Source organism: Oenanthe melanoleuca, chromosome 11 (assembly GCF_029582105.1).
Source record: "Oenanthe melanoleuca isolate GR-GAL-2019-014 chromosome 11, OMel1.0, whole genome shotgun sequence".
In the NCBI taxonomy this organism is placed as follows: domain Eukaryota; kingdom Metazoa; phylum Chordata; class Aves; order Passeriformes; family Muscicapidae; genus Oenanthe; species Oenanthe melanoleuca.
In genome coordinates this window covers 964,985-992,094 of record NC_079345.1, presented here as the reverse complement: position 1 = coordinate 992,094, position 27,110 = coordinate 964,985, and the positions used below count along the sequence as shown (strand labels likewise).

The 27,110-nt window shown below is 58.3% G+C and overlaps 2 protein-coding genes across 2 annotated transcripts; both read left to right on the top strand.

The window, feature by feature from the left end:
- The first annotated feature begins 2,323 nt into the window (after nucleotides 1-2,323).
- On the top strand, nucleotides 2,324-9,324 carry SPIRE2 (spire type actin nucleation factor 2). Its single transcript, XM_056500559.1, has 15 exons — nucleotides 2,324-2,610; nucleotides 5,408-5,445; nucleotides 5,626-5,985; nucleotides 6,245-6,325; nucleotides 6,404-6,568; nucleotides 6,643-6,729; nucleotides 6,840-6,948; nucleotides 7,025-7,194; nucleotides 7,274-7,424; nucleotides 7,523-7,656; nucleotides 7,888-8,022; nucleotides 8,106-8,173; nucleotides 8,292-8,319; nucleotides 8,499-8,614; nucleotides 8,693-9,324. Exons 1-15 carry the CDS (start codon nucleotides 2,397-2,399, stop codon nucleotides 8,907-8,909), a joined length of 2,073 nt encoding a protein of 690 aa, XP_056356534.1. The 5' UTR covers nucleotides 2,324-2,396; the 3' UTR covers nucleotides 8,910-9,324.
- Nucleotides 9,325-9,733: 409 nt separating this feature from the next.
- On the top strand, nucleotides 9,734-25,825 carry TCF25 (transcription factor 25). The gene is made up of 18 exons (XM_056500883.1): nucleotides 9,734-9,927; nucleotides 10,780-10,965; nucleotides 12,330-12,404; nucleotides 14,081-14,202; nucleotides 14,830-14,895; nucleotides 16,043-16,125; nucleotides 16,530-16,660; nucleotides 19,444-19,543; nucleotides 19,855-19,948; nucleotides 20,756-20,848; nucleotides 21,272-21,377; nucleotides 21,717-21,876; nucleotides 23,005-23,092; nucleotides 23,647-23,805; nucleotides 24,373-24,463; nucleotides 24,640-24,719; nucleotides 25,384-25,456; nucleotides 25,574-25,825. Exons 1-18 carry the CDS (start codon nucleotides 9,748-9,750, stop codon nucleotides 25,733-25,735), a joined length of 2,049 nt encoding a protein of 682 aa, XP_056356858.1. The 5' UTR covers nucleotides 9,734-9,747; the 3' UTR covers nucleotides 25,736-25,825.
- The last annotated feature ends 1,285 nt before the right edge of the window (nucleotides 25,826-27,110 follow it).

Here is a 27,110-nt window from a genome sequence, read left to right as displayed (position 1 = left end):
CTCCCATAGTGCTCTGACACCATTCCCCAAACACTTTATCTCTCTTTTCCCTTTATTTCATTCGGCTTTAATTCTATTTCCCTCATCCACACACACGCTTGGCTTCTGTTTGAGTTTTCCATGCCGGTAGCTTTTAATTACACCACGATTCTGTATTAATTACAGATTTAAAGCAAAGGGCTCTTTGCTTTATCATGCAAATGCCTTCCCATGAATCCTGCAGGGTGGGTTTTCCTTCAAACGCCGCACGTCCTCCCGCTCCCATCCCCGACGGTGCCGCCCCGGCTGTGCCCGGAGGCGCTGGAAAGCTGGCACGGCACGGCACAGCACGGCACGGCACGGCACGGCACGGCACGGCACGGCACGGCACGGCACGGCACGGCACAGCCCTGCTCCGGTGGGCAGCACGAGCAGCTTTCCTCCCGGCTTCAAACAGGCTCCAAAACAGCTGATTGCAGGGTAAACGGGGCATTCAAACCTCTCAGGTCAGACTCAGATGTGCTCCAGGGGCTGCAGCTGTGCAGGATCCCGTGTGGATCCAGCTGCAGACGAAGCTGGCACCGTGCTCCTAACTCCCTGTGACATGGTCCCACCCACCCACGGTGCATTTGAGCATTCCCAGAGGTGCACGGACACCTTGGATCATCCGTATCCCTTCTCCCCTTTCCCCCACATGGGGCTCAGTATCCCAGTGTTTCTCAGTATTCCAGCTCCATTATCCCAGTTTCTCCCCCAAAGATGGAGCTGGCACTGTTCAGGTTCTCTGGGATGGGTGCTGAAGGGCTTTTCTGCTCCATCCCAGACTCTTTGACAGACATGTCCAGCCCTGGAGCAGCTCCTTGGCCATGTGGGACAGATGAGCAGCCGTGTGTTAGCTCTGTCCCTGTCCCAGCACAGCTCTGGGATCGATCCCAGTTTATGCTCATTGGTTAATGGAGCTGAGACAGGGTTTTATTCTCCTTCCATCATGGAAATGGGAAGCTCATCATGACAAGAGTGTTCATTTGCTCCCTCTGACCTTTCCCATGCACTGGTTGTCCTTTCTGCTCTGTCAGGACAATCCTGCCCTCCCCGTGTGTCTGAAGGGACCAGCTGGTGTCCAAAGGTGATTGTGTTCTCATGTCAGAATTTCCCAGTGCCTGCAGGATGCCAGCCCCACACCAAATTCCCATGGGCTATTGTCTGCCTAGAGACTACAGCTCATCCTGGCACGTTCACCCAGCTCCTGCAGCTCCTGGCCATGCCCAAACCACACTCTGGCATCTGGAGCTCTTGTCCTTCCCTCCAGGAAGTTTTCCTGTCCCAGCCTGGTCCCTTCCCTGTGCCAGCTCCTCATCCCAGCCCAGTGCCCCAGGGCTCCCCCAGCACCCCACAGGGCAGGTGCGTCGTGGCAGGAGTCCCCGTGGGCAGTGGCATCCTGTGCTCCTGCCCTGATTCCTGCTCGAGTGTCCCCAGGTGACCCCGGTGCCAAGGCCATCGTGTCACTGTGTCTGCTGCCCCACATGTGGCATGTGGGCTCAACGGGCCATGAGCCTGGGCTGGGGCTGAGCCTTGCACCACGGCCACCCTGCTGCTCTTGGGGCACACCTCGTGTCCCTCGGGGGTCACCCAGCGCTGCTCCACACCCATGCTGGGCACTGCCCCCATCGCATGCCCCGCAATCCCCGTCCTGTGCCCGGCTGTGTGCCCTGGACCCTGCACTCTGTACCAGTTAACCCAGTGCAACCACTCCCTGCTGCCAGCCCTGCAGCCTGGGCGTGCCGAGCCGTGCTGTGCTGTGCCACACTGTGCTGTACCGAGTCATGCCATGCCATCGGCACTGAGCTGTTCTGTACCATGCTGTGCCGAGCTGTGCCATGGTACTGAGCTCGGGTGTGCCAGTCTGAGCCATACCATACTGTACCGAGCCGTGCCATGCTGTGCCACACTACTGCCCCATCCCATTCTGTCCCAAGCTGTGCCAAACAATACCGAGCCGTGCTGGAATGTGCTGCGCCATACCGTGCCATGCCCGACTGTACCGAGCTCACCGCGCCGTGCCGTGCCATGCCGTGCCCCACCGTACCGTACCGTTACTGTACCGTACCGTCCCGAACCGCCCGGCCTCGAGCCGCCCGGTGCCCCCTGGTGCCGCCGTGGTCCCTCCCGCTGGGCGCCTGCGGCGGGGCCGGTGCCGGTGCCGGTGCCGGTACCGAGGCCGGTGCCGGGGAGGGGGGCGGGGTCTATCCCATCTCCCCGCCCCTCCTCTTCGTGTCCCCGCCCCCGGCGCGCTCCGAGCGCCGCGGGATGGGGAGACGGGAGTGGGCGTGGCTTGTTTGGGCGTGGCTCCGCGCGGGCTCGCCCCGTCTCCCCCGCCCGGCGCGCCCCGCCCGCGCTCGGCGGTGCGGGATGGGGCGATGGCGCGGGCGGGCGCGGGGCCGCCGCGGGAGCTGTCCCTGGAGGAGGTGCTGAAGTGCTACGAGCAGCCGCTGAACGAGGAGCAGGCCTGGGCGCTCTGCTTCCAGGGCTGCCGCGCCGCCGCCGCCGCCCCCGTCGCCCCCGCACCGCTCCGCACCGCCGACATCCGCCTCCGCGCCGACGGCTCCCTCCGCCTGCCCGCCCCGCCGCACGGTGAGCGCCGCCGCCGCCGGGGGGGGCGGGAGCGGGCGGCGCCCGCGAAGGGGGGGGACGGGACGGCTCCGCCAAGCGGGGCTTACCGGGGCTTACCGGGGGTTACCGGAGCTTAGGGGCGCCACGACTTGCTGGGGCTTACCGGAGGGCACCGGGGCTTGCAGGCACCGGGAGCGGGGCACCAGGGCTTGCAGGCACTGGGAATTATCGGCGCCTCGGGAGCGGAGCGCTAGGGTTTACCAAGGTTTAGCGGGGCTTACCGGCACCGACACCCGGGACACCGGGACCTACTGGCACTGAGGCTTATCGGAACTTACCGACACTGGCAGCGGGGCACCGGGGCTTACCGACACCGAATGAGAGGCGCTGGGAGCGGGGCACCGGAGCTTACCGGCGCTGGGATCCGGCACCGGGGCTTTCCTCTCCGGAGCTTAGCAACACAAGGAACGGGGAACTGGGAATTACCGGCACGGGGGCACCAGAGCTTACCGGCACCAGGGCTAACTAGCACCGGGATTCGGGATGTCGGGACTTACCGGCACCAGGATTTGCTGGCACCAGGAGCGAGGCGCTGGGATTTACCGGTGCTTGCAGGCACCGGGAAGAGCCTACGGTGCTTACTGGCACCGGGACTTCTCGGCACCGGGACCCGGGGCATCGGGACTTGCCAGCACAAAGAGCGGGGACCTGGGACTTAGCGGCACCGGGACTTACCGGCACCGGCAGAGGGTGCTGCACCAGCATCGGGGACGCGGAGGGACCGGGGGGTATCGGCAGCGGAGGGGAACCCGCTGAGGCCCCGGCGGGAAGGACCGGTAGGGAGGAACCGGTGCCGGAGCGGCAGATGGGCAGGGGAAGCGGCACCGGAGAGGGGGGCAGGCATCGAGGCAGCAGCGGCAGGGGAGCAGTGCAGGAGGTCACCAGAGAGACTGGAAGGACAGGAAAGGGGCCGGTCCCAGCACCGAGGAAGGTGGCACTGGAGGGATGAGGGTGAGACCCAAGCCCAGGCCCTGGCAAAAGGGGGACTGACACCAGCACGGTGTCGGTGGAAGAGGTGGCCTGGGGCCTGGGGGAGGTGATGGGCTGGTGACTTGGGGGTCTGGGACTGGTGTGGCACTGGCACTGGCACCAACAAGGTCACCAGCACTGAGCGTCCTAGGTGACCCAGTGAGGCTGGAGGCAGGTGTGCATGTTTGCGTGGTCCTGGCACCCACTATGGGGCTGCAGGGTACACAGCAAGGACAGATGGACAGACACATGGACACCCACACAGCACATCCACAGGCACCCGTCACCCACATCTGCACCGCAGGGGACCTTGTCCCCCACTCCAGGCCCCGGGAGTGGCACATGGGACAGCCCCATTCCCGACCTTTGTCCTCCCAGCCATCCTTCCACAGGTGGCTTGCACTGCCAGGTATGGCTGTGACGGTTCCAGAGTGGCACCAGGCTGGCTGCCAGCGGTGACACCGGTGGCTCGACGCCACGAGGAGCATTTGGAGCACGGCCAACGCCTCCACCCGTCTCACCCCACAGCAAGGCCATGGGGATTGCACCTGGTGTCGTGGGGTCACTGCATGGCCTCTCTCACAGGCAGCAGGGACACTGTGGGTCACTGTGTGTCCTCAGTGCAGGTGGCTCCGTGCCCAGGGCAGGGACACGCACAGGCATGGCACGTGCCCGTGGCAGCTGGGCATGGCGTGGTCACACCGGCTCCACTGGTCCTGCATGGGAATGGCCCCACACCCTGCCTTGAGCCGCCACAGGGCTGGAGTTGGTGTCACCTGCCAGTGCCACCTATCTGTGCCACCGTGCCACCTCTCCTGCTCCCAGATTGCTTCTGTGCCAGCATGAACCATCTCCCCAGGGGCGAACCAGTGAAGCCTTCACAGTGAAGCCTGAGGCTGGGAGGGCTCCAGGTGGTGGCACCAGCCTGGCACGTGCCTTTGCAGCTCTGCCAGGGCACAGGGCTGGATCTGTTCTGGGTGAGCCAGCAGCACCCTCTAGAACCACTCCCAGCCCTGTCCTATGGGAATTCCCCCCTCAGCAGTGCCCCAGTGACTGGCAGGAGCTGCTGGGACCCACCAGGGCTGGCACTGTCCAGGACATGCTTTTTTGATGGGCTTTTTGTGTGGTACCATGGCAGGGCCACTACTCGTGCTGGCTTTCCTGTCCATTCCTGGCTTGCACACGGCTGGCAGACGACTGGCACATCCTGGTGGCTGCCGCATTGATCAGCTCGATGCAGAGCTAATGATGAGAGAAGTGGAGCAGGGAGCCCTGGGGACACTGCAGAGGCCACTCTATTCCTTTTCCTGCAGCTGCCAGGAGAGTTCAAGCTGCCCACAAGCATGTCCTGGGCTCCCCGTGTGTGTCATGCTCCAGCTGTGGCTGCCAGTCCCCACACTGCTGGTGCCCAAATCCCAGAGGGGTGTAGGGGGCATCTCCTCATGGATGAAGAGCTCTCAGTTCCCTCCAGCTCTGGAGGTGAGGGGTACACGGGTGCTTGTGCCACCTCAATGTGCCCTTTGGGAGGCTGTGCCAGCACTGCCTGATAGCAGGGCTCAACATGCAGGTGCCCACTGTCCGTCGGGGCCATGCTCTGGGACCAGGACAGCACAGGACGAGCCAGGGAAGGGATTCCAGCTGGGGGAGGAGCAGCTGGGGATGTGAGCAGCTCAGGGTGGGGGCACCCCCACGGCCGGAGTGGGTGGGTACCACATCCCTGGGTGATGCGAGGTGGGGTACTCAGCACGGGGCCATGGGTACCAGTGGTGACTCTGCCCTCCTCCCCCAGACCTGCCCGCGCTGCTGACGCCCTCCGCCGAAGCCCAGGTACGTGGGGACCGGTGACACGCCCTGTCTGCCATCACAGCCCGGTGTGGGCTGGGCACGGCCGCCTGCCCCCCTTCGCCCGTGGGTTACAGGTCCTGGGACGGGACCCAGCACCAAGGAAGGGGCGGGACAGCTGGTGCCGAGGTGGATGCGGTCCCCAGCCGGTGCTGTCCCCCGCAGATGGTGCAGTCGCTGGGCTTTGCCGTGTACCGGGCGCTGGACTGGGGACTGGACGAGAACGAGGAGCGGGAGCTGAGCCCACGGCTGGAGCAGCTCATCGACCTGATGACCAACAGCGACTCCGAGGACAGCGGCTGCGCCACGGCCGACGAGGGCTATGGGGGGCAGGATGAGGAGGAAGAGGGGGGCGAGGGGCCGCCCCGCTCCGTGCGCACCTTCGGGCAGGCCATGCGCTTCTGTGCCGCCCGCCTGGCCGATCCCGCCGGCGCCCCCGCGCACTACCAGGCTGTCTGCCGCGCCCTCTTCGCAGAGACCGTGGAGCTCATGGCCTTCCTCGCCAAGATCCGCGACGCCAAGGAGGTGAGCGTGGGTGCCCGCTGTCACCACGGCCCCACCGGGGAAACCACTTGCAGTGACAAGGGGCTGGGGAGGCTGCTGTGCCCCCTCTGCCCATCCCAGCCAGGGCTGCTGGTGCCGCTGTTTGGCCGTACAGCCTCTCCCAGACTGCTATGCTGGTTGGGAATCAGCAATTGGGGTGCACCTTAGTGCCCTATGGCACGGTCCTGGCTGGACCTTCAGTGCCACCAGAACAAGGTGACAGCATCTTGTGCATCAACAGCTACTGCAGAAGCTGAAGGAGGATGAGGAAGAGGAGGAGCGGCCGGCAGCAGAGCTGGGCAACCTGCGCAACACAGACTGGGTACGGCAGCATGGCTGGGCCTGGGGGCTGTGCTGGGGATGGGTGGGTGCTGATGCTGTGTCTGTGTGTCTCCCCCAGGCCCGGCTGTGGGTGCAGCTGATGCGGGAGCTGAGGCACGGTGTGAAGCTGAAGAAGGTGCAGGAGAAGCAGTTCAACCCTCTGCCCACTGAGTACCAGCTCACACCCTTCGAGATGCTCATGCAGGACATCCGTGCCCGCAACTACAAACTCCGCAAGGTCATGGTGAGCGTGGCCAGCCCCTCACCCTCCATCCTGCCACCCTCCAGCAGAAAGCACTGACCCCCTTCCTTCCCCAGGTGGATGGAGACATCCCCCCCCGGGTGAAGAAAGATGCCCACGAGCTCATACTCGACTTCATCCGCTCCCGGCCCCCCCTGAAGCAGGTGAGGGCCAGCACTGGGCCACCTCCCTGGCATGACAATGTTGGTGGGTCCCACGGGTGCCATCCCCAGGCCGTGGCCATCACCTGACGTCCCATGTGTGCATTCCTCAGGCATCAGAGCGGCGGCTACGACCGCTGCCCCAGAAGCAGAGGACGCTCCACGAGAAGATCCTGGAGGAGATCAGGCAGGAGCGGAAGCTCCGGCCTGTGGAGCAGAAAGGTACCGGTGTCCCCTCCCCGCTGTGCTGTGTCTCCTGTGTGCCCATCCCCACAGTGCTGAGCCCATCCCTCTGCAGGATACAGCTCCTTGCCCTGCATCCCACACGCCTGCGCTGGACGCCTGAGCTCCAGCTCCTGCCTCGAGCTGTCCCGGTGCCCGGCCAGCGCCGTGCCTGCGCGCCCACGGCCACGCGTCCTGCTCAAGGCGCCCACCCTGGCTGAGATGGAGGAGATGAACCTCTCCGAGGCAAGGGAGAACCTGCAGAGGTGGGGAGACACGGGGGTGCCAGGGTGAACTTGGTGACACGGTGCCCATGGCATTGCAGGACGAGGACTCTCCGGCCACGGAGGTGCCGCTGAAGCGGGATCGCTCCTTCTCAGAGCAGGACCTGGCACATCTGCAGAGCCAGCTGGGGGGTGACCAGGCTGCGCCCCGGGACCCAGAGCCGCTGCAGCCCGAGCCCCGGCCCCGCTCAGGTACTGCCAGGGGTCCCCAGTAGTCTGTGCAATACCTTTCAGCCGTGGTGGCACCAGGTAACATGTCCTTTCCACGGCCTCCCTGTCCCTCCCTGCAGGTTCTGTCCCTGCCAGCTGCCACCCGCTGCCAGATGGCCCAGCACTGCCTCGGGCTGCCCTTGGTGCTGTGGAGGAGAGGCCAGAGGATGGATCCAGTGCTGCCCCTGCCAGCAACTCCAAGCATCTCTGGCTGGTGGGTTCTGGGGACACCAGCTGGGAACACTGGGGCTGGGGACACCAGGCAAGCATGACCGTGGGCACATGGCAGCCTGGCACGAGGACACATGGTGGCTGGGAGATTCTTGTGCCAGAGACATTCTGCTTATGCCAGAGACGCTCTGCCCATGTTCAAAGTCTCTGCCCTGGCACAGGAGTGCTCTGGACCATGCCCTGTGCCACAGTGACATCCTGCCCTCTCCCACAGGAGTTCAGCCACCCTGTGGAGAGCCTGGCCCTGACCGTGGAGGAGATGATCAATGTGCGCAGGGTGCTGGTCAAGGCTGAGATGGAGAAGTTCCTGCAGAGCAAGGAGCTGTACAGCAGCCTGCGGAGGGGGAAGGTGGGAATGGGGACGGGGGGATGGAGGGACTGGGGTCCATGTCCTCACCCACTCACCCCCAGCTCACCCTGCTCTGCCCATAGGTCTGCTGCTGCTGCAGGGCCAAGTTTCCTCTCTTCTCCTGGCCCACATCGTGTTTCTTCTGCAAGCGGTGAGCACTGTGCCAAACTGCACCATGCTGTGCCATGCTGTGCCATGCTGTGCTGTGTCACGGGGCTGGGAGGGCGGCAGCAGGGTCCCCTCTCACTCACCTCTCTCTGTGTCCCCAGGTCTGTCTGCAGCTCCTGCAGTCTAAAGGTAAGGGACTGGCTCTGGGCAGTGCCTCTGTGTCCCTGTCCCATCCCACTCCACTCCTGTCCTGCCTTGTCATTGCACCTACCTCTGACCCATCCCCATCCCTGTGCACCCTATTCCTATCCCAACCCTGTCCTACCCCATTTGTGTCCCATCCCTCCCTGACTCCCCCGTTCTGGCAGATGAAGATGCCTTCCAAGAAGCTGGCTCACATCCCCGTCTACGCGCTGGGTTTCGAGAGCCTGCCAGGCTCGCTGCTGCCCAAAGCCCCGCCGCTGCGCCGGAGGGAGCCCTTCCAGTGAGTCCCTGAGCCTTCCTCCCCCCTGCCCTCCTCCTCCTCCGCAGGCGGGGGCTGACGGGGTGCCCTGTGCCGCAGCTCGCTCTCGGGGCCGTGCTGGCGCCGGGTGGAGGAGGAATTCCCGCACATCTACGCCCAGGGCTCGGTCCTGCGCGACGTCTGCTCCGACTGCGCCGGCTTCGTCACCGACGTGGTCAGCTCCAGCCGCCGCAGCGTGGCCGTCCTCAACGCCAGCGCCGCGTCCCGGCGCCACGCCAAGGCTCGCTCCCTCTACAGCGACGCGTGGCTCAAGTGAAGGGCCGGGCGCCCCGGTGACGGTCGCCACGGGGGTGCCGGTCACCCCGGCACAGCCCCCCGATGTACATATATACATAGGATGGATACACACAGCTTCTATATTTATATACATTATGGACCAGGGGTCAAAAGGACCCGTTCCCGCTGTCCCTGCCGTCCCCTTCTGTCCCTGCCACCAGCCGCCGAGGGGATGGATCCTGCTGTGGGACAGCTGCAGCCCCCGGGAGGACGGATCCCGCTGCGGGGCAGCTCTCGAGGGATGGATCCTGCTGTGGGACACCCACAGCCCCTGCGTTCGCCCCCCGGTCCCGCTTCTGTGCCAAGCCCTGGCTGTGCCGGGGTGCCCGGTGCCCTGGGCTGGCATGGCTGTTCTGTATGTCCCCTCCATAATAAACCCGCTGGGCTGCCCTGGGGCCGCGTGGCTGCTCCTGAGTGGATGTGGGAGCGGGGTGAAGGGTGTTGCGGGATGTGGAGGGATCGGGGATGGGGGCACCCCATATCATCGTGCACATCTCCCACCGCCATCCCTCTTCCTCCCCGGGCTGTGCCCACCCGTGACCCCGCACAGCACCGTGGGCACAGCCCGTTCCCATTCCCACTCCCTGCGCGCTGCCAGCCGCGGGCCCAGCCCAGTCTGTGTCTCGGTCGCCACCCGTGTCCCGGGCCGTGCTCCGTTCCCACGCTGCCGGTTCCGGAGAGCGGCGGAGATCGCGGCGTGCGGGGGGCGTGACCTGCTCAGCATCAGCCAATGGATGCGCGCGGTGGGGGTGGGCGGGGCCGGCGCGCGGCGGGTGCGCAGGCGCAGTTCGGGCGCAGGCGCGCAGCGGGCGGGGGCGATGTCGCGCCGGGCCCTGAGGCGGCTGCGGGGGGAGCAGCGGGGCCAGGAGGGGCCGGGGCTGGGCGAGCTGGGCCTCGACCCCGGGCCGGAGCGTGCCCGTGAGGGGGGACCGCCGCCAGCCCCCGGGAAGGGACCCCGCGGGCCGCGCCGCGCCGGCGTCAGCAACCGCTTCGAGCTGGTGAGGGCGGGCAAAACCGGGGAGCCCCGGGGTGCAGAGGTTCGGGGGAGGTTTGCTGAGGGGCAGCTGGGGCGGCAGGGACTCGGGGTACAATTTCTGGGGGGATAACTGAGGGGCAGTGACTGGGAGGATAACTGGAGCAGTGACTGGGGTGACAGCTGGGTGGGCAGACGAGGACATTGCTGTGGGACACTTCCTTGGGGGACCGCTGAGGTGACAGTCACTGCGGTGGCTGGAGTGACAGTGACCTGGCAGAGGCTGGCGGGGTTTGTGGGTGACTGGGGGGAACAGGGGGGCAGTGAGTGAGAGGGGCTCACAGGTGGCAGAGGTGACAGTGTGTGTGGCAGTGATTTGGGGTCAGTGACTGGAGTGGCAGTGAGCGGTTTGGGTGGTGGGTGATTGGGAAGCGTGGGGCGCAGCAACTGGGGCTGAACTGGGAGGAAATGGGAGAGAGGCCTGAGGGGGCTGGGTTTGGATGTTACCAGAGCTGGACTGGTGAAACTGTTTTTAGGAACATCCCTGCCACCTTCCCAGCACTGCAGGATCCCAGTGCTGGGTGTCAGATGGGCCCTGGTGGCACTGCTGGGTCCTTGGGGTGACAGATCCTGGTCCTGCTCTCCAAACACCTTGTCCCAGCCATTCCCTGTCCTTCCCTGAGGAATGACAGGGTCCATGGTGTGAGGAGACACATCATGGTGTCCATGTGATAGGACTGTCCAGGCAGCCACTGGGTGACATGCTTGACATGAGGGATGTCCAAAACTCCCATCTCTTTGCAGGTGGAGTGTTGGATTAGATCCGTGGGGAATTCCATCCCTGGGCTGTCCCTGCAGCTTGTCCCTCTGTTTGCAGATCCCAGCTGAGGAGTCAGAGGATGAGCCGGCGGCCGGAGAGGAGCGACTGGACACACGGCTCAGCGAGCAGGACACGGCAGGAGGGCACCAGGAGGGGAGCAGGGACAGGAGCAAGGAAGGGGCTGTGACCGAGGGGACGGACGGGGATGGACAGAGAGAGGCGCAGGAGCAGCCAGACCAAATGGTGACTGCTCCCAGGGATCCAGGGGAGGGATGCACACTCAAACCTGAACTCACATCTGGGGAAGGATGAGCAGTTTGGTGCTGAGGGCTGGGCTTGTGTGTAGGATCCAGAGGGATTTTCCAGCTGCAGAGAGGAGGCACCAAAGGAAGGAGTTGTGCTGTGTCCACATGAGCACGGAGGTCCGGCCAGGGAGGAGTGGTCTCAAGGAGGTGTTTGTTTTGGAACAGGGGATGTGAAGACTTCAAGCAGTGTCAACTTGAACACTGAACCTCTTCTTCCCCATAGTGGTTTGTTGTCACTGGGTATCAAGATTTCTCCTGTGGTCTGTATCAGCCCAGAAATGTCTCCTTGATGAATTCTGTAAGGAAAGGGGCATTTAATTAACAATTTTTAATGGCAAGTTTAGCACAGATTGCACTGGAGAAGAAGGCTGGGGGAGCAAAGGAGGTTGGCCCCTGGTCTCACTTGTTTGCCGTGCATTTGGGGTTTGTGTCCCTGGTTTGGGTGGCAGAGGAGCAAAGTCCACTGTCTGTGTGCATTCCAGCTGTGCCAGTGGCCTCTGCCAGCCCAGGGGCTGTGAGTGCTCTGGACAGTGGGTCTCTGTGTGAGCAGTGGCTCCAGGGCTCCTGACCTGGTGACTTTGCTGTGCCAGCACTGCAGGACACACCTGAGGCTGCTCCCAGAGCTCAGGTAGGACATAGGAGCCCTGGGCAGGCAGCTGCTGCTCTTGGGTAGAGCCAGGACAAGGCTTTCAGCAGCCCCGTCTAGTGGAAGGTGTCCCTGCCTAGACAGGGGGTAGGAACTGGATAAACTTTGAGGTCACTTCCACCCCAAACCATTCCATGATGCTGTGATCCCTGAGTTACCTGCTAGATCCTGGAAATGTGCTTCCCAGGTTAGGGAATCCCCCCAGCATCCTGAGCTGAAACAGTTGCATCTGCAGGGAGAGGCATTCTGGGGCTGGTACCTTTGTCAGGTGTTGGTTTCTGTGGAAATGGGAGTGAAACTGGGAACTGTCCTACTTCCCCCAAAAGCAGAAATGCAGTTTATCCATGGGGCTGAAAGACACTGAAGCATTTCCTCCACACCTGGCACAGCTAAACTTGTTTCTCTCCTGATTTTGTAGCCTCAGATATGGATGTGAAAATCAGCTGAGATTTAACCCTTTGTGAATCATTGGTGCTTTCCTCCATTTTCTCCTTATTTCTTGATTTTCACCCACTAACAAACACTACAGGGTGAATTTTGGTTTAATTTAAGGACCCTCAGTGTGCTGATCCCTGTGGGAAATGCTCTTCTTCCCATGGAGCTGGCACCCCTGCAGTTCATGGGAATGCTGACAGCTCTTCCCTTTGTCTTTGCAGCTGGCAACGAGTAACAAGCCACGGAAGAAAAAAAAGAAAAGGAAAACCAAGAAAAATTCAGCAGGAGAGACTGTGGTATGTCTGTGTGTGTTCTGAGTCAGGGACCAGGCTGGCTCCTCCAGTGGGGTTGGCAAAGTTGGAATTCTGAGGAGAGATTCAAGGCAAAAAAGCTATTTTAAAATTTAAAGAAACTGCTTTAGAATTGTGGAATCCTGGAATGGTTTAGATTGGAAAGGACCTTACAGTTCATCTCATTCCATCCTCTGCCATGGGCAGGGTGACCTTCCATCAGACCAGGTTGCTCCAAGCCGTGTCCAGCCTGTTCTGTCACTCCCTCCCCTGTCCAAAGTCCCTCTCCAGCTCTCTTGGAGCTCCTTTAGGCACTGAAAGGGGTCTAAGGTGTCTCCAGAGCAGAGGGGCTCCAGCCCTTGGAACATCTCCATGGCCTTCTCTGGACTCATCCCAGCAGCTCCACATCGTTCCAGTGCTGGGGATCCCAGAGCTGGAGGCAGCAGATGGATTAAAGTCATTGATCTTAATTCAGTAGGAGTGAGGTTCAGGTGGGAGCTGGTTTTCTGGTGAGGTTTGAGTCTGAACTGTCCACAGAATTACAGAATCCTTGAGATTGGAAAATACCTCCCAGATCATGGAGTCCAACCTCCCTGTTCACTCCAGGGAGATTCTTTGCTCAATGTCTGAGCCCCTGGATTCTGGAGTGAATGGCTAAGCTGTGAGAGCAGTGCCAGTGCCCAGCTGCCCACCTCTTCCTAAGGAATGCCACTCAGGAGTGAGTGTCTGAGGTATGGAACCCTCATGGAGAGCCTATTTCCTTTCCCAATCCAAAAATACTGAGCAGGAGGGGGACATGTGCCAGCTGGGGGGACACGCAGACCCAGGCAGTTTGCTTTGCCAACAAGGGATAATACAACCTCTGTTCAGCACTTCCATGCAGAGCTCATTCTCCCTTTCCTGTGTACACTCCACACACAGGGGTTAAATTTAGCTTGAAAAGGCAGGCTGGCAGTGCTGCTTGGGTGTCCTGAATGGAATTCTGTGTTCCACCCATGGACATCATGAGGAGGATGTGAAGCAGGCACGTAAGAAATGTGTCACTTGTTTGTTGGGGGAAGATAGAGGGAAATCAGGGTTAAAGTGTTGTATAACTGTTGGATGTGAGCAGCTGGATGGATTCCTGGGGTGGTTGGAAAATGGGGAATGGGAGAGTTGGATTAAAGTCATGTGAGTGTTTGAGACCTTGTCATGAGGCTCATGGCAGTAACTTGGTGTTTCTGTGGAAAGTAGAGGGTGAAGGCTGATTACTTAAATATTTAAAATGTCTTTGAACAAGGGCCTGGAGTGTCAGGACAAGGGGAAATGTTTTCCCGTTATCAGAGGGCAGGGTTAGATGGGATGTTGGGAGGAAATCCTTCCTGTGAGGGTGGGCAGGCCCTGGCACAGGTCCCAAAGAAGCTGTGGCTGCCCCTGGATCCCTGGAGTGTCCAAGGCCAGGCTGGACAAGGCTTGGAGCACTCTGGGATAGTGGAAGGTGTCCCTGCCCATGGCAGAGGTGGAACATGATGAGCTTTAAGGTCCCTTCCAACCCAAACCATTCTGGGATTCTCTGAAGATCCACAGCCCCTCACCCAGGGATCAAGATGAGCTGGGGGCAGCTCTGTGTGGTCTGTGCTGGGTCACCTGCAGGCTGCTGTGACTCAGCCTGAAATAAATGCCTTGGCTTTGCCTTTCTTAAGGAAGACAACGACCTGGAAGACATTGACAGCCTTTTGGAGAGGATTGAGGACCCCAGGCTGGCACCGCAGAGCCAGGGAGGCATCACCCCTGACAGCCGGCCCCTGCTCTATGTGGAGCACAGGTACTGCTGGCTCCCACCTGCCTCTGGCCTTGGTGCCACAGGATACCTGCTCCCTGAGGAGCTTCCCAGTGTGATCTGGCTGGGAACTCCACACCTTGACTGAAAGGGTTGGGATAGTTTTGCACATCCCTGCTCCTATCCGCTCCTCTGGAAGCTGTGTTTGGTTCTGATGGGGATTCTCTGCTGCCAGCCCTGCTTGCAGTGGTGGCAAGACCAGATTAGTCTCCAGAGGGACCTTCCAGCCTCAGATCCTCTGTGGGAGAACCTCTGCAGAGGTGCCACTAGCCCTGGTGTTTAAAGCTTGACATAGGATTCACTTGTGCTCCCGAGCCCAGGCTTCTCCTGGGAACATCCCAGCTAAGGATGCAGCCGCCCTGGAGAGGGCAGCAGCAGTATTCCCCAGCTCTGGAGTAGAGCAGCAAGAAAGCCTGACTGATAGAGCAGGGCTTTCCCTTCCAGTTCTGGCAGTCTCAGTCTCCTTTCTCCATGCTGTGTCTGGTCAGTGGGGAGTGTGTGACAGTTTGGGGGTTTTCCAGAGGCGCCTCGGTGTGCTGGGTGTTGATGGAGAGACTGGAGTGGGCACTGTTTAACTGATGGAGCTTTTCTTTTCTCTTTCCACCTTCTCAGAAACTTGAATCCAGAGAATGAGTTGAAGAGATACTTTGGGGCTCGTGCTGTGCTTGGGGACCAGAGGTGAGTCCAGAATTTGATATTAAACCTTTTCCAAATCAGAGGAGGTGTGTCTGTCCTGCCCTTGGCAGGTCTCATGGAGTCCCCAGTGCCACACCCAGGCTGGTAATCCCGGGCTCAGGGTGTGTTACTCATTTAGCAGCTGCTTATTGGAACAGAGCAATATTTTCTGCCATATGTACAAGGTGGGAAAAGACTTCTCCAGACTTTTACAGGCATTTGCTTTTTCTTTTGCTCCTTTCCCTTCTCATTTATTTCCAAACCACCCTTCAAAGTCCTTTCACTCAAGTTCACAGAGTGCAGATACATAGATTTTGTTTCTCCACTATTCATCCCTTGTTGCCATTCCAGAGCCTCTGGACAGAAAGTGAACCCTGAATACTTTCAGTGTGTCACCTGCACTTGCTTCCAGGGGCCCAGGGAACCTGTTTCTCCCTGGGTCTGATGTCTGCATTTATCCACTGCACTGTGCTCACTGTCATCCACAAAATCCCCTCTCACTTTCATGAGCTGGTTGGAAAACCAAGAATGGGTCTGAGCTTGGAGGAATGCAGGTGGAAGGAGGGAGAGAGTCTGTGGAAGAGCATTTGGTGCTTGAGGAAGAAACTAAAGAACCTTGGGATTGTCCTGTGCAGGGCCAGGAGTTAATAATTTTTGTGGGTCTTTTCCAGCTCAGGGTAGTCTGTGGTCCTTTTCTGAGGAGAAGTGACTCTCTCAGAGTAGCCTTGATCCTGAATTGCTCCTGAACCAATAAATTGTGCATTTTTGAGTACAGCTTAAACTAATCCAGTTGGCATTTGAAGGCCCTGCTGGGAAGAGAGATGAGTCAGAGGGATGTGGGGCTCTCCTAATTGGACATAGGAAGCTGTTTAGAAGCACAGAGACAGCTGAGAGTTTGGCAGGGATAAAAACAGGGAGAGAAGCTCTGGAAGTGGAGGTGCTGGAGGCACTGGCTGGCCTAGATGATGCACATAAGGCAAAGCCTGAGCACAGGTCTGTTGTGTCTTGAAGGTAAGCACAGAGCTCTGGCACAGCTCTGTGTAGCTCTCTGTGGGGAAAAAGTTGGATCTCATTTTCCCCTTTAGCATGGTTCCATCCCTCCTCCTGTGTCAGTGCAGAGAAGTTGTGAGCTGTGTGTTCCCCTCCCCAGGCCCAGGCAGAGGCAGCGGCAGTACGTGCGCAGCATGTGGCTGACAGCTCCCAAGAACACCTGGCCACGCTACAGCAAGACAGGTGAGGCTTTTGGGGCTGCCTCCTGCCCTTTTAGAGGATCATGAGGCATGGACTCTAAGAGGGAACTGCTCCTCAGCTGGTGGAAGCACACCTCCTGCCTCAACAGAGAGCTCTGTGGCGTTGTACCTTTTGATTTGAGTTTGTTTTCCCCTCTTTTGGAGGTAGCAGGGTCATGAGTGCTTCCCATCTTAACAGCAGAATTGCTGGATAATGAGAAGTATTCCTGGGAGAATGAGTGACCTGGGCTTTTTGGGTGGGACTCATGAGAGAGGGAAAAAAAATTAATTTCTCTGTGAGTTTTGAAAAACACTCGTGTCTCTAGACCCAGAGGTGGGAGCTTTTGATGCTGTGAGAAAGCAGAGGAAGTTCTCTTGGGGTACCCAGGTCTCCCCTGCACCCTGCAGGTATCACCATGCAGCTGCTGGACACCCGGAGGGGGGTGCAACACTTCACCTTCGAGCACCACCGTGAGTACCAGCAGGTGCAGTTCAAGTTCCTGGATGCTGTGGAGTCCATGGATCCCAACAACATCGTGGTACGTTGGGCTGGTCCTGCTGTTCCCTCCTGTGTTCCTGCAGCCCCTTTCCCTGGGGATCTGGGCTGGTGCATTCCAGTGGAATTGTTTGGGTTGGAAAAGCCTCTAAGCCAACTGCTCCCCCAGCACTGCCGAGGCCACCCCTAAGCCATGTCCCCAAGTGCCACATATGCATGGCTTTAAATCCCTCCAAGGATGGGGAGTTCACCCCTGCTCTGGGCAGACTGGGGCCAGGGCTGGACAGCACTTCTGGGGAAGGAATTGTTCCGGATGTTTGACCTGAATCTCCTCTGCCACAGCTTGAGGCTGTTACCTCTTGTCCTGTCGCTGTTCCCTGGGAGCAGAGCCTGACCCCTCCCGGCTGGCCCCTCCTGTCAGGGAGTTGTGCAGAGCCAGAAGGACCCCCCTGAGCCTCCTTTTCTCCAGGCTGAGCCCCTTTCTCACCTCCCTCAGCTGTTCCTGCTGCTCCAGACACTTTCCCAGCTCTGTTGTCCTTCCCTGGACACGCTTCAGCCCTTGATGTTTGTGTTGGGGTGAGGGGCCCAGAGCTGACCCCAGCAATGGCAGCACAGGGGATGAGCACTGCTCTGGTCCTGACACAGGCCAGGTGCCAGTGGCTTTCCTGCCCACCTGGGCTCATGTCCATCCACTGTCTTCTGCACCCCCACATCCTTTTCCAGCCACTTTTCCCCATCCTGTAGTTAGTGTTGGTATGACCCACAAACAGGACCCAGCATGTCACCATGTTGATCTTTGTCCCATTGGCCTCATTCCCCTGGATCCATCCTATCCAGATCCCTCTGCAGAGCCTTGGATTATTTATTTCCAGTCTTGTTTGGACTGTTAGGATTTGTTTGGAGTAGATCCCTGTGTCCCTCTGTGGGGTGAGGCAGCACTGAGTGCTGAGCTGTTCTGTCACCTTGTTGACCTTGGTGCAGAGGAGGTCTGCTAGCTGGTGGCTGAGCCTTGGTGGCTCTGCCAAGCACGTGCCAGGTCACCTTCTGAGAGAGGAACCCACAGGAACTGTCCGTTTGGCTGGAAGGGTGGGAACAAAGCTCCCTTGTCTCAGCTCTTAGCTGGGAAAGGAGGAATATTGTATAAACCCATAGTGAACTGGGAATCCAAACTAACAGCTGTTCTATTTATAAACTCCTGCAAGGATGAAAAATGTGTCTTTTCTTGGTATTTCAGCAAAACAGGCTTTTGTGTTGGGAGTCCTTCATGCGTGTCCGAGCTCATTAAGCTGTATGGTAACATTTATAGTTTGGAGTGATAAGCAGCAGCAAAATTGCTCTGCACCCAACTAAACCATAACTGAGAGATGTTTCTCTGAAAGGTCTGGCCACATGAGCTGGGATACATGCCCTGGAGATGTTCCTTAAAGAGCCCATTGTCTGCTAAATAAAATTTACTTCCTTCTGCTTTCCCACCCTCGGCTCGGGGCCGCAGGGCTCTCTCCAGCTCAGCAGTTCTGCCTGGATTGAGGGATTTGGATTAAGTGAGCCAAGGTAATTCCTGTTCAGCAGTGAGTGTCCCAAGGACAGCTCAAGCTCAGTCCCCTGCACAGGACAGGCTTTCCATGGTATTTTAATCTGGATGCTCTGACCCTCTTAGGGGGTCTGGCTAAATCTGAGGACATTTGTACAGCTTGAAGTCTTCCCCTTTTCCATCAAGGGTAAGATCTAACAGATGGATTTGGCAATTCCAGACAGTTTGTCCATGGTCACCAAAGTCCTGGTGTAGCTAGAGCCCAGCTCTACTTTGTTGCTGTGGTTTCAGCACATAAAATATTATTTTTGGGTAGCCTCTAGTTCAGTGAGTTTTTTCTGCACTTGCTGGTAGGTTAAAAGGGTCTTGGTAAACTTTTCTTGGCTTTTTCCCATCACAGTGACCCTGAGTGCTCCATGTCCTCCCAAAAAGTGGACTAGAAAGGAACTTAAAGAGTTTTACCCCTTAAGGAAGAGGTTAAGCAGCAGGCAAGTGGCTCCAGGCTGGGCTGAGCTAGCCTGGAACATCCAGTCTTTGTGCTGTAGGTGGTCCCATGCGTCCCCACCCTGCAGATGGAAACTTTTGGAGCTTTGGAAGCTTTATTTTTTCAGTTTTAGGAGAAAAAAAAAAATCCTCAAAATAAACTGTGAGAAGATTTATAGTATCTTCAAAATTTTTTACTGAACTGAGGTTTTAGGTACTTGAGAAAAGTAACATATTTATAATATAATTAGTGAATTGAGAAAGCTTTTAGATTAAACTTCTTTCTGAAGCGTGAAGTTTATTATTATTATTATTATTATTATTATTATTATTATTATTATTATTATTATTATTATTTATTATTATCCACCCTTGCTGATTCCTGGATTTGTAATAGATGTGTCCAAATGTCCTCTCAGTAGAGGATGCAAAGCCCTGATCAAATGCTCAGAACTGTCAAGGGATAGATACAAAAACCCAAACTGTAACAGTGCCTGTGTCTCGTTCCCTCCTTTCCAAGGAAATGGAGGAGCTGGGAGAGATCTGGAGAAGGACAGTGAAGATGAGCAAAAGCTGGACAAGCTGGGAGGGAACTGCCCTAGGGAGGCTGCCATTGAGGGCTCCCATCCTGCACGTGATGGGGACAGAGCTCCCTGTGCCCTTCCAGCTTGGGGATGGATCTGGAAGGGGGGCATTAAGGAAGCTCTTGGCATTGTGTGTCACAGAGCTGAGTGCTGGAGAGTACCTGGGTCAGTGACCAAATTGCTGAGACACTGATAATGACACAGAATCTCTGGCATGCTCTCGTGCAGCTGCTGCTCCAGATGAACCCGTACCACGTGGACTCCCTGCTGCAGCTCAGCGACGTGTGCCGCATGCAGGAGGACCAGGAGATGGCCCGGGATCTCATAGGTAAGAGCGAGGTGAGGAGCAGATGTGTTGCTGTGAAATCCTTCCCTGGCAGGGACAGTGGAGGGCAGGAGCTTGGCTTTTCCTGGACCAACCTCCATCCCAGAATGGTTCCTTTTGCCACCCAGAGTGTGATCTAATGTGGAAGTGCTCACTGCCCTGGTACATGTTGCCACCACATTGTCTGAATTACCTTTGTGTTTCTCTGGGCTGGGAATGAGTTTTTTGTCTTTTGGGCTGAGCTGAGTGCAGGGCAGTGCTGTGCTGGGGTGGTGTCCCTGTCCTGCCCCTGACACTGACCTTGCTGTCCCCAGAGCGGGCTCTGTACAGCCTGGAATGCGCCTTCCACCCCGTGTTCAGCCTCACCAGCGGGACCTGCAGGCTGGACTACCGGCGCCCTGAGAACAGGTGAGCAGGGCTGGGGTCAGGGGGAGGCTCAGCTGGAGCTCCTGGCCCCCCTTTGGCCACCCAGCCACCCAGATCCACCACTGCTGCACATCCAGGGAGACCCCTGAGTGTCCCTTTCTGTTGGGGGATCCTGGGATGGTGCTGGAGCACAGGCAGCTCGTGCATGGAAGCTTCTGCACAAAGCATCCCTTTTCCCAAGGGATGCCTTCCTGCAGTAGGAACTGTCCCTCCCTGTCATATCCTTCTCATGCCATTAGTACCTCTTAGCCCAAAATGGTCATGAAAATCCTTGCTTTGTGTTTCCAGCCATCACCCCCAGTACTCACACTCCTCCCAGCTTGGGTCTTTATGTAACTCCAGATCTGCAGCTGCTGGGAAAGGTGACTTTATTCTGGGAATTTTCCAGTCAGCTGACCTAAGCCATCTCTCCCAAACTGCTGTACCTGGAGGGTGCTCACATTTCAGTCCCTCTGGCTGACATGCTTTGTGCCATCAGTGACCTGTATCACCAGTTCAGGTGTTGGGTCTCCCCACACTGTGTCACCATCCCCACACCACTGGGACAAGGTGGGATGTGGACTTGGGGGATTTCCTTGTCTTGGTCCCAGTCTCCAGAGGAGGTCGTGAGTTTCTGTCCCTGTCCTTGGGACAAAAAGATAAAACCAGGAGATGGGAGCATGATGGGGTGTGTGACACACCAGGATGTGATGCTTGGGGGTGAGGAGTTCTTGATGACTGTGTCCCCTTTTCTGAGTGGCACAAATGCTTCTTTCCACATCTGGCCTCCTGCTGCTGTTCCCCATGCAGGGCTTTCTTCCTGGCTCTCTTCAAGCACCTGATGTTCCTGGAGAAGAGGGGCTGTCCCCGCACAGCACTGGAGTTCTGCAAGCTCATCCTGAGGTGGGTGGGGGAACAGTCACCCCAGATGGTCCTGCTGCTCCTTGTTATGGGCTCATTCCCACCCCTTGGAGCTGCACAGCTCTGTGCTGAGGATGTGCTGGTGCCCTTGGAGAAATGAGGGCTGAGAAGGGGCCCTGGGTGACTGCCAAACTGTGGTCTGAGCTTGGAGTCTCAGCAGAGCAAAGTGTAGCCCACTCAGTTTGTGGCCACTGATCTTCCTGGGTGGTGGCAGGGGACTGTCCCCTCTACAGGGACAAGAGCAGCACTCTGTCATCCCACTGGCCATGCGGGAGTGACCGAGTTCCTGTCCTCACTGCTTGCTGAGTCACTGGATGTCACTGGGAGAGGCTGTTTGACTCAGAAATCAGGGCAGCTCTCTCAGCTGTTGTGACACTGAGTTTGTTCTCTCCTCCTGCTCCCAAGCCTTGATCCTGAGAATGACCCACTCTGTGTCCTGCTGCTGATCGACTTCCTGTCCCTCCGGGCCAGGGAATACACCTTCCTGACCCGCCTCTTCCAGGAGTGGGAGGTGAGTGGCCAGCAGGTGAGGGGATGGGCGCCTGGGGTGCTCCCCACCATGTGAGCCCTTTGGAGGGGATCTCACAGCCCAGCTGGCATCCCAGCAGCATTGAAATGATGCATAAATGCTGGCCTGTTGATTCCTGTAATCCTTGGATCCTGCAAATAGTAAGAGCTCAAAATTGCTCACTCAGCTGTGGGGGCACCGAGCCAGTGGCTGGGAACTCACTTAACCCCAGCAGGCAGAGCCCCAACCCCACAGAGCCCAGCTCTGCTGCACAGCATCATTTCTCAGTAACTCTCAGATGCACAGCATCATTTCTCAGTAACCCTCTGTCTGATCCTGCAGAGTCACCGGAATCTGTCCCAGCTGCCCAATTTTGCCTTCTCGGTGCCACTGGCCTATTTCTTCCTGAGCCAGCAGGAAGAGCGCCCGGAGCTGGAGCGCAGCCAGGCCCGGGAGCGAGCGGCCCGGCTCGTCCAGCTCGCCCTCATCATGTTCCCAAGCGGTGAGTCTGTCCCCACCGTGAGGCCACCCTCAGGGCTTGTCACTGCCCTCCTCTGGGACAGCCGGGACTGGATTCCCAGCAGGAGGATGCAGAGGCAGGAATTTGCCAAGGGCCTTTGAGGAGGGAGCTCTGAGTCAGAGTGGAAGCAGAATGGCAGTGCCTGTGCCCAGTGTGGTGCAGTTCTGGGCTCCTCATCCCAGCACGGACACTGAGGGGCTGGAGTGTGTCTGGGGAAGGGGCTGAGGCAGCTGGGGGCTGGAGAAAAGGAGGCTCAGGGGAGACCTTCTGGCTCTGCACAGCTCCCTGACAGGAGGGGAAGCCGAGGGGGTCAGGCTCTGCTCCCAGGGAACAGGGACAGGAAAAGAGGAAATGGCCTCAAAGTTCCATATTGGGAATAATTCCATCTGCAGAAGTGTTGTCCAGCCTTGGCTCAATCTGCCCAAGGCAGTGGTGGAGTCCCCAGCCCTGGAGGGACTTAAAAGCCATGTGGACATGGCACCTGAGGACATGGGTTAGGGTTGGCCTTGGCAGTGCTGTGGGAATGGTTGGGCTCAGTGATCTTAGAGGCTTTTCCAACCTTACAATTCTGTGATTCCATAATTCTGTCCTCCCTCCCCAGAGCAGCCACTGCTCTTCCACCAGCAATGGTCAGGGGTGAGCAGGCTGAGGGAGAGTGAGAGCTGGATCTCGGAGCAGGGAGATGTCTCACCTGCTCAGGGCTGCCTGGAGCAAGGACAAGCCAGTCTCCTTGGCTCTTCCTCCGAGGCACAGCTCTGTTTTGGATGTGCTCTCTCCATGGGTGCCCATCACTCTCCCTTTCATCCCATGGGTGCTGCTGTCCATGAAAGCAGCACACAGCCCTCAGGCCCAGGGGAGGGTGTGTGCAGCAGGAAGAACCAGCTTTCCAACAGATTCAGTTTGTGGGGGCTGGAAACATCTTCTAGGCTGCTCAGGAAATAACACCCATGTGAGCACAGGGACCAGCAGTGTCCTCACCCCTCCTTGTGTCCTTGTTGGTGCCCCAGGGGGTTCTGGCCCTTAGCAGGGGAGTGACTCTGCAGGGGTGACCCCACCCCACACTGCCCCTCACCAGCAGGTTCAGATGAGTTCTCTGCCTTTGTGTTGCAGTTCTGATGCCGCTCTTGGATCACTGCAGCGTGCAGCCTGATGCCAGGGTCGCCTCCCACCCCTTCTTTGGGCTGAATGCCCAGATCAGGTAAGGCCTGGAGATGTTCTCAGCAAAGGGAAGGGATCGATTTTTGCCGGCGGCGGGGATCTTGCGTGCTCAGACAGCTAATGGAGAAGCTTGTTTGGGTTCCCTGAGTAGGCTCATTTGATAATGCCTCATTTGATAATCCTTTTGATAATGCATTTCCATAATGGCCTCTGGATCAGGCTGACAGACCCACCTCACCTCAAGATGGACGGGTCAGAAGTTCAGCCCAGAGCCTGTTGGTGTGTGCAGGGAGGGCGCGTGTCCTCCCAGGGCAGGCTGTCTCCAACCAGTCTGCGTTCCCCTGACACGTGGTCTTCTCAGTGTGCAAAGGCTCTCCCTCAGGCCAGGGCAGTGTTCCCTCATTTCATGGCTCTGCTTAGCCTAAAAATAGATGGAGGTAGAAGTTCTGGTGAAGGTGGATGGCAACATCCAGGCAGGATGTGAGTCCTCTCGTGTCCCCATGCCAAAGGCCAGCACAGAGCTGAGCCCTCACTATCCTGTGATGAGCAGGAGGAGGAGGAGGAGGTGCCGTGAGTAACAGCCATCTCCCACAGCCAGTCGCCCGCCCTGAACCAGCTGACATCCCTGTACGTGGGCAGGACACACGCCCTGTGGAAGGACCCGGCTGTCATGGCCTGGCTGGAGCCCCACGTCCACGAGGTTCTGCGCATGGTGGAGGCCCAGGACGCACTGGTGCAGGAGGCTGAGCACAAGTGAGCACAGAGGGTGGAGGGCAAGGTTCTGTGCCAGGGGTGTGGGACAGAGGGTCTGTCCTGGGCAGCAGCAGCTCTAGTTCCGAGACACAGCTCAGAGCCCCACAGCTGCTGGTCTGATGCTGAAGGTCATGAAGGCAGTGGCTATTCTGTGCTTTTCACAAATGGGAATGTAGAGCTGAACTGGCACTGCATATCCGGCACTGCCTTCCCCAGGCTTGGCTGTCACCTGTACCCTGGAAACCTCCTGGAGAGGGTGGAGGGGTGGCCTGGAAGGGCAGGGATGCCCACACAGGGCAGGTGAGAGCTTAGAAACACTTCCCAGTGCTGAGAAACAGGAGTGAGATATCAGGTGTCCTAAACCAAGGTCAGTCTGCTCATTCCTGAGCTCTCTGCTCTTTCTCCAGAGCTCAGCAGCTGCCACCCCCTTTGGCTCGCTCTGAGCCAGCTCCATCCAATATAGCCTTGTCCCCCAGAGCCAGGGAAGCTGCTGACACTGTGCCTGGAGCAGCAGAAATGGGAATATGCCTGTTCAGGGCTCACTGCTCTGTCCCCTCCCCGCCTCAGGAGGAAGATCCGGTACCAGAGCGCTCCCAGGAACATCTACAGGCACATCATCCTCTCAGAGATGAAGGAGGCAACAGCAGCCCTGCCTCTGGTGAGGGGCCTGGTGGGACACAGGGGCTGTGGCTGCACCTATTGTGGTGGCACTTGTGTCCCTGCTGGGCCCCTGTCACTCACAGCTTCTGTGGGCACCCATGTTTGCTGCTGCTGGATGCACAGCCTTCATCCTTTCTTTCCTCCTTCAGTCTCTCCTTTCTCCTCCCCCTGCAGGAGGTGACCTCACAGCCAGTGATGGGGTTTGACCCTCTCCCTCCTCTGGATTCTGTTGTTTCCTACACCCGACCGGAAAGGTACCACCTGCACCGCTGGTGCCTGTGCTGGCACAGCCAGCTGTGCTCTTGGCATGGCCTCAGTCCCAGCCCAGGCTGCACACTGCACTCAGTGCTGACATCCTCCTCCATGGCAGAGGAGGAGCTCCAGGCAGGCAGAGATACAGGCTGGACTGGTCCTGCTGCTTCCCGTGATGGTCACCACTGGCCATTCCCAGCCATAGGGCAAAAGCCAGGGAAAACCCAGGCCATGGCTGACTGGGAGGGTTTGGAAATGGGTTTAAATGGAAATTTAAATACAGGCAATCCTGGTATTGGGGTGATGCCATGTGTGTGTTCCACACCAACCCCCTCAGAGCAGAGCTGGTAGAATCATGGAATCCTGGAATGGTTTGGGTTGGAAGGACTTCAAAGCTCATTTCATTCCACCCCCTGCTATGAGCAGGGACACCTTCCACTAGACCAGGTTGCTCCAAGTCCCTTCCAACCTGGCCTTGGTCGTGCTTTTAGTGAGTGGTTTGCTCAGAGTTGCTACTCAGAGTTGCCTGAATCCAGAATCCCATTGGAATCCCCCAGTTCCATCCCTCAGAGCTGGTTCCAGCTGGTTCTCCCAGCACCACCACATCCCACTGAGGAGTCACAAACTGACCTGTACCTTCACCATGGTGCCACTTGTGTCTTCCAGGACGAGCCATCCCTCCAATGAAAGCACTTTATCCCTCTTCTTCCGCTCGCTGTTGCCAAATTTTAACTTGCAGGTGAGTGCACGCTGGCACTTGGGTGCACCGTTCCCCCATGGTGCTGGCAAGAGCCTGGTGCTGTTTTGGCACCAGTGTTGTCCCTGCCCCTGCCACCACAGCGCCGCTGTGTCACAGGGGGACATCCGGCACGACGGGGACGACGAGGCCGGGGCGGCGCAGGACCTCAACCAGGGGGTGAACAGGCTGATGGCGGCCATGAGGGACATGCTGGCCAACATCCAGTTCCAGGAGCCGCCCCGCGATGACAATCCCGAGGGTGACGGTGACTGGGATTGAGCCCGGGGTGTCTCCCCCCCCAACCCGCTGGCGTCACCCCTCGATTTGTGTCGCACTCCAATAAAGTCACACAGATGGACTCGCTCTGGGGATGGGCTGTTCTGAGGTGTGGTCTCCGTCCAGGGAGGGGCTGAATCCACAGCCCAGGGCCCCTCTCTGAGCAGGGGACAAGGGCTGACTGAGCATGTCCGAGCTAATCAACAGCAGCTGTCCCTTGTCCCCATGGCAGCTTAGTCCCCTTCTGGCCTCCTCTACACACAATTTCCATCCTATTCCCCTCCCTGTTCTTCTCCTGCCTCTCATCCTTAATTCCCAGAGGAGTTCTACTGCCCTCCTCTTCAGCTCCTTTGTGCTTCCCATAGCCTGGAGCTTCCCTCCCTCCACAAAATACTCTGCACCTTCCCTACACTGAACCTTCCAAAGGTCTCAGAGTCTCCTGTGCCACTAGAATTGTGCATGGAACAGCTTTTTCACCCTTTTAATTATGTTTGGAAAGGAAATCTTCCCTGCCCCCCACTTTGTTTATCTATCCTTTATTCCCTCACCTTCACCTTCTAGAGCCAGATCAAGGTAAGCCACAGTCAAACCTTAGCTCATCCTTGTTCCCGTAAAGCTTTTTTCCCCGTTTTTGCTGAGTAATGGTGAATATATGGAATAAATCCCTGTTTCTGCTGTATTGCCTCCCTGGGGGCTGTAGCTGGGGTGGGTTGGCATGATGTGCAGACCTCGAGTCTCAAGCCAGCCCACCCTGGCTCCATTCCCCACTGGTATATCCAAAACCCAAGGGGTCCCATTGCTGTAATTTGGCAGCCTGGGTGCCCATGCCCAATGTGTGCAGCTGAGCCATTTTCATCCATGCCAGAGGGAAGGGCTTCCCAACGGAAGTGGATAACCGTGGGATCAGCCTTTCTGTGGAGCTGTGAATGGCTCTTTGGCAGCCGCTGGGCTCCAGGCATCAACACGGACCTAAGGCACATGATGGTCAGATGGGTCCTGTCCCCACCCCGCCTGCCTGGGATCCCTGCGGCGCCGGGCTCTGCAGCACCCCAGTTAATCGTGCCTTTGACGGTTCCTGTCGCATCCCATGCCTGCCCCATTGTACAACATCTTCCCTGGGGCCATGGGCGTGGGACCCCTCCCAGTCCCAATGTGTGGGGCAGCTCGGATCATGCAGTGCAGACCCGTACAGGGGTCCCCAAGGTGCACGGATAGCTCGGGGTGTGTGGATGACCCCCACAGCAGATGGGACCCCCCAAGACGTGAGTCCTATAGGGCACATTGACCCCCATAGGACAGAGGCCTGCAGGGCACAGAGTCTGTAGATATGCAGGCCCCCAACAGATGCAGGATCTCAGGACACGTGGGGACCCTAAGG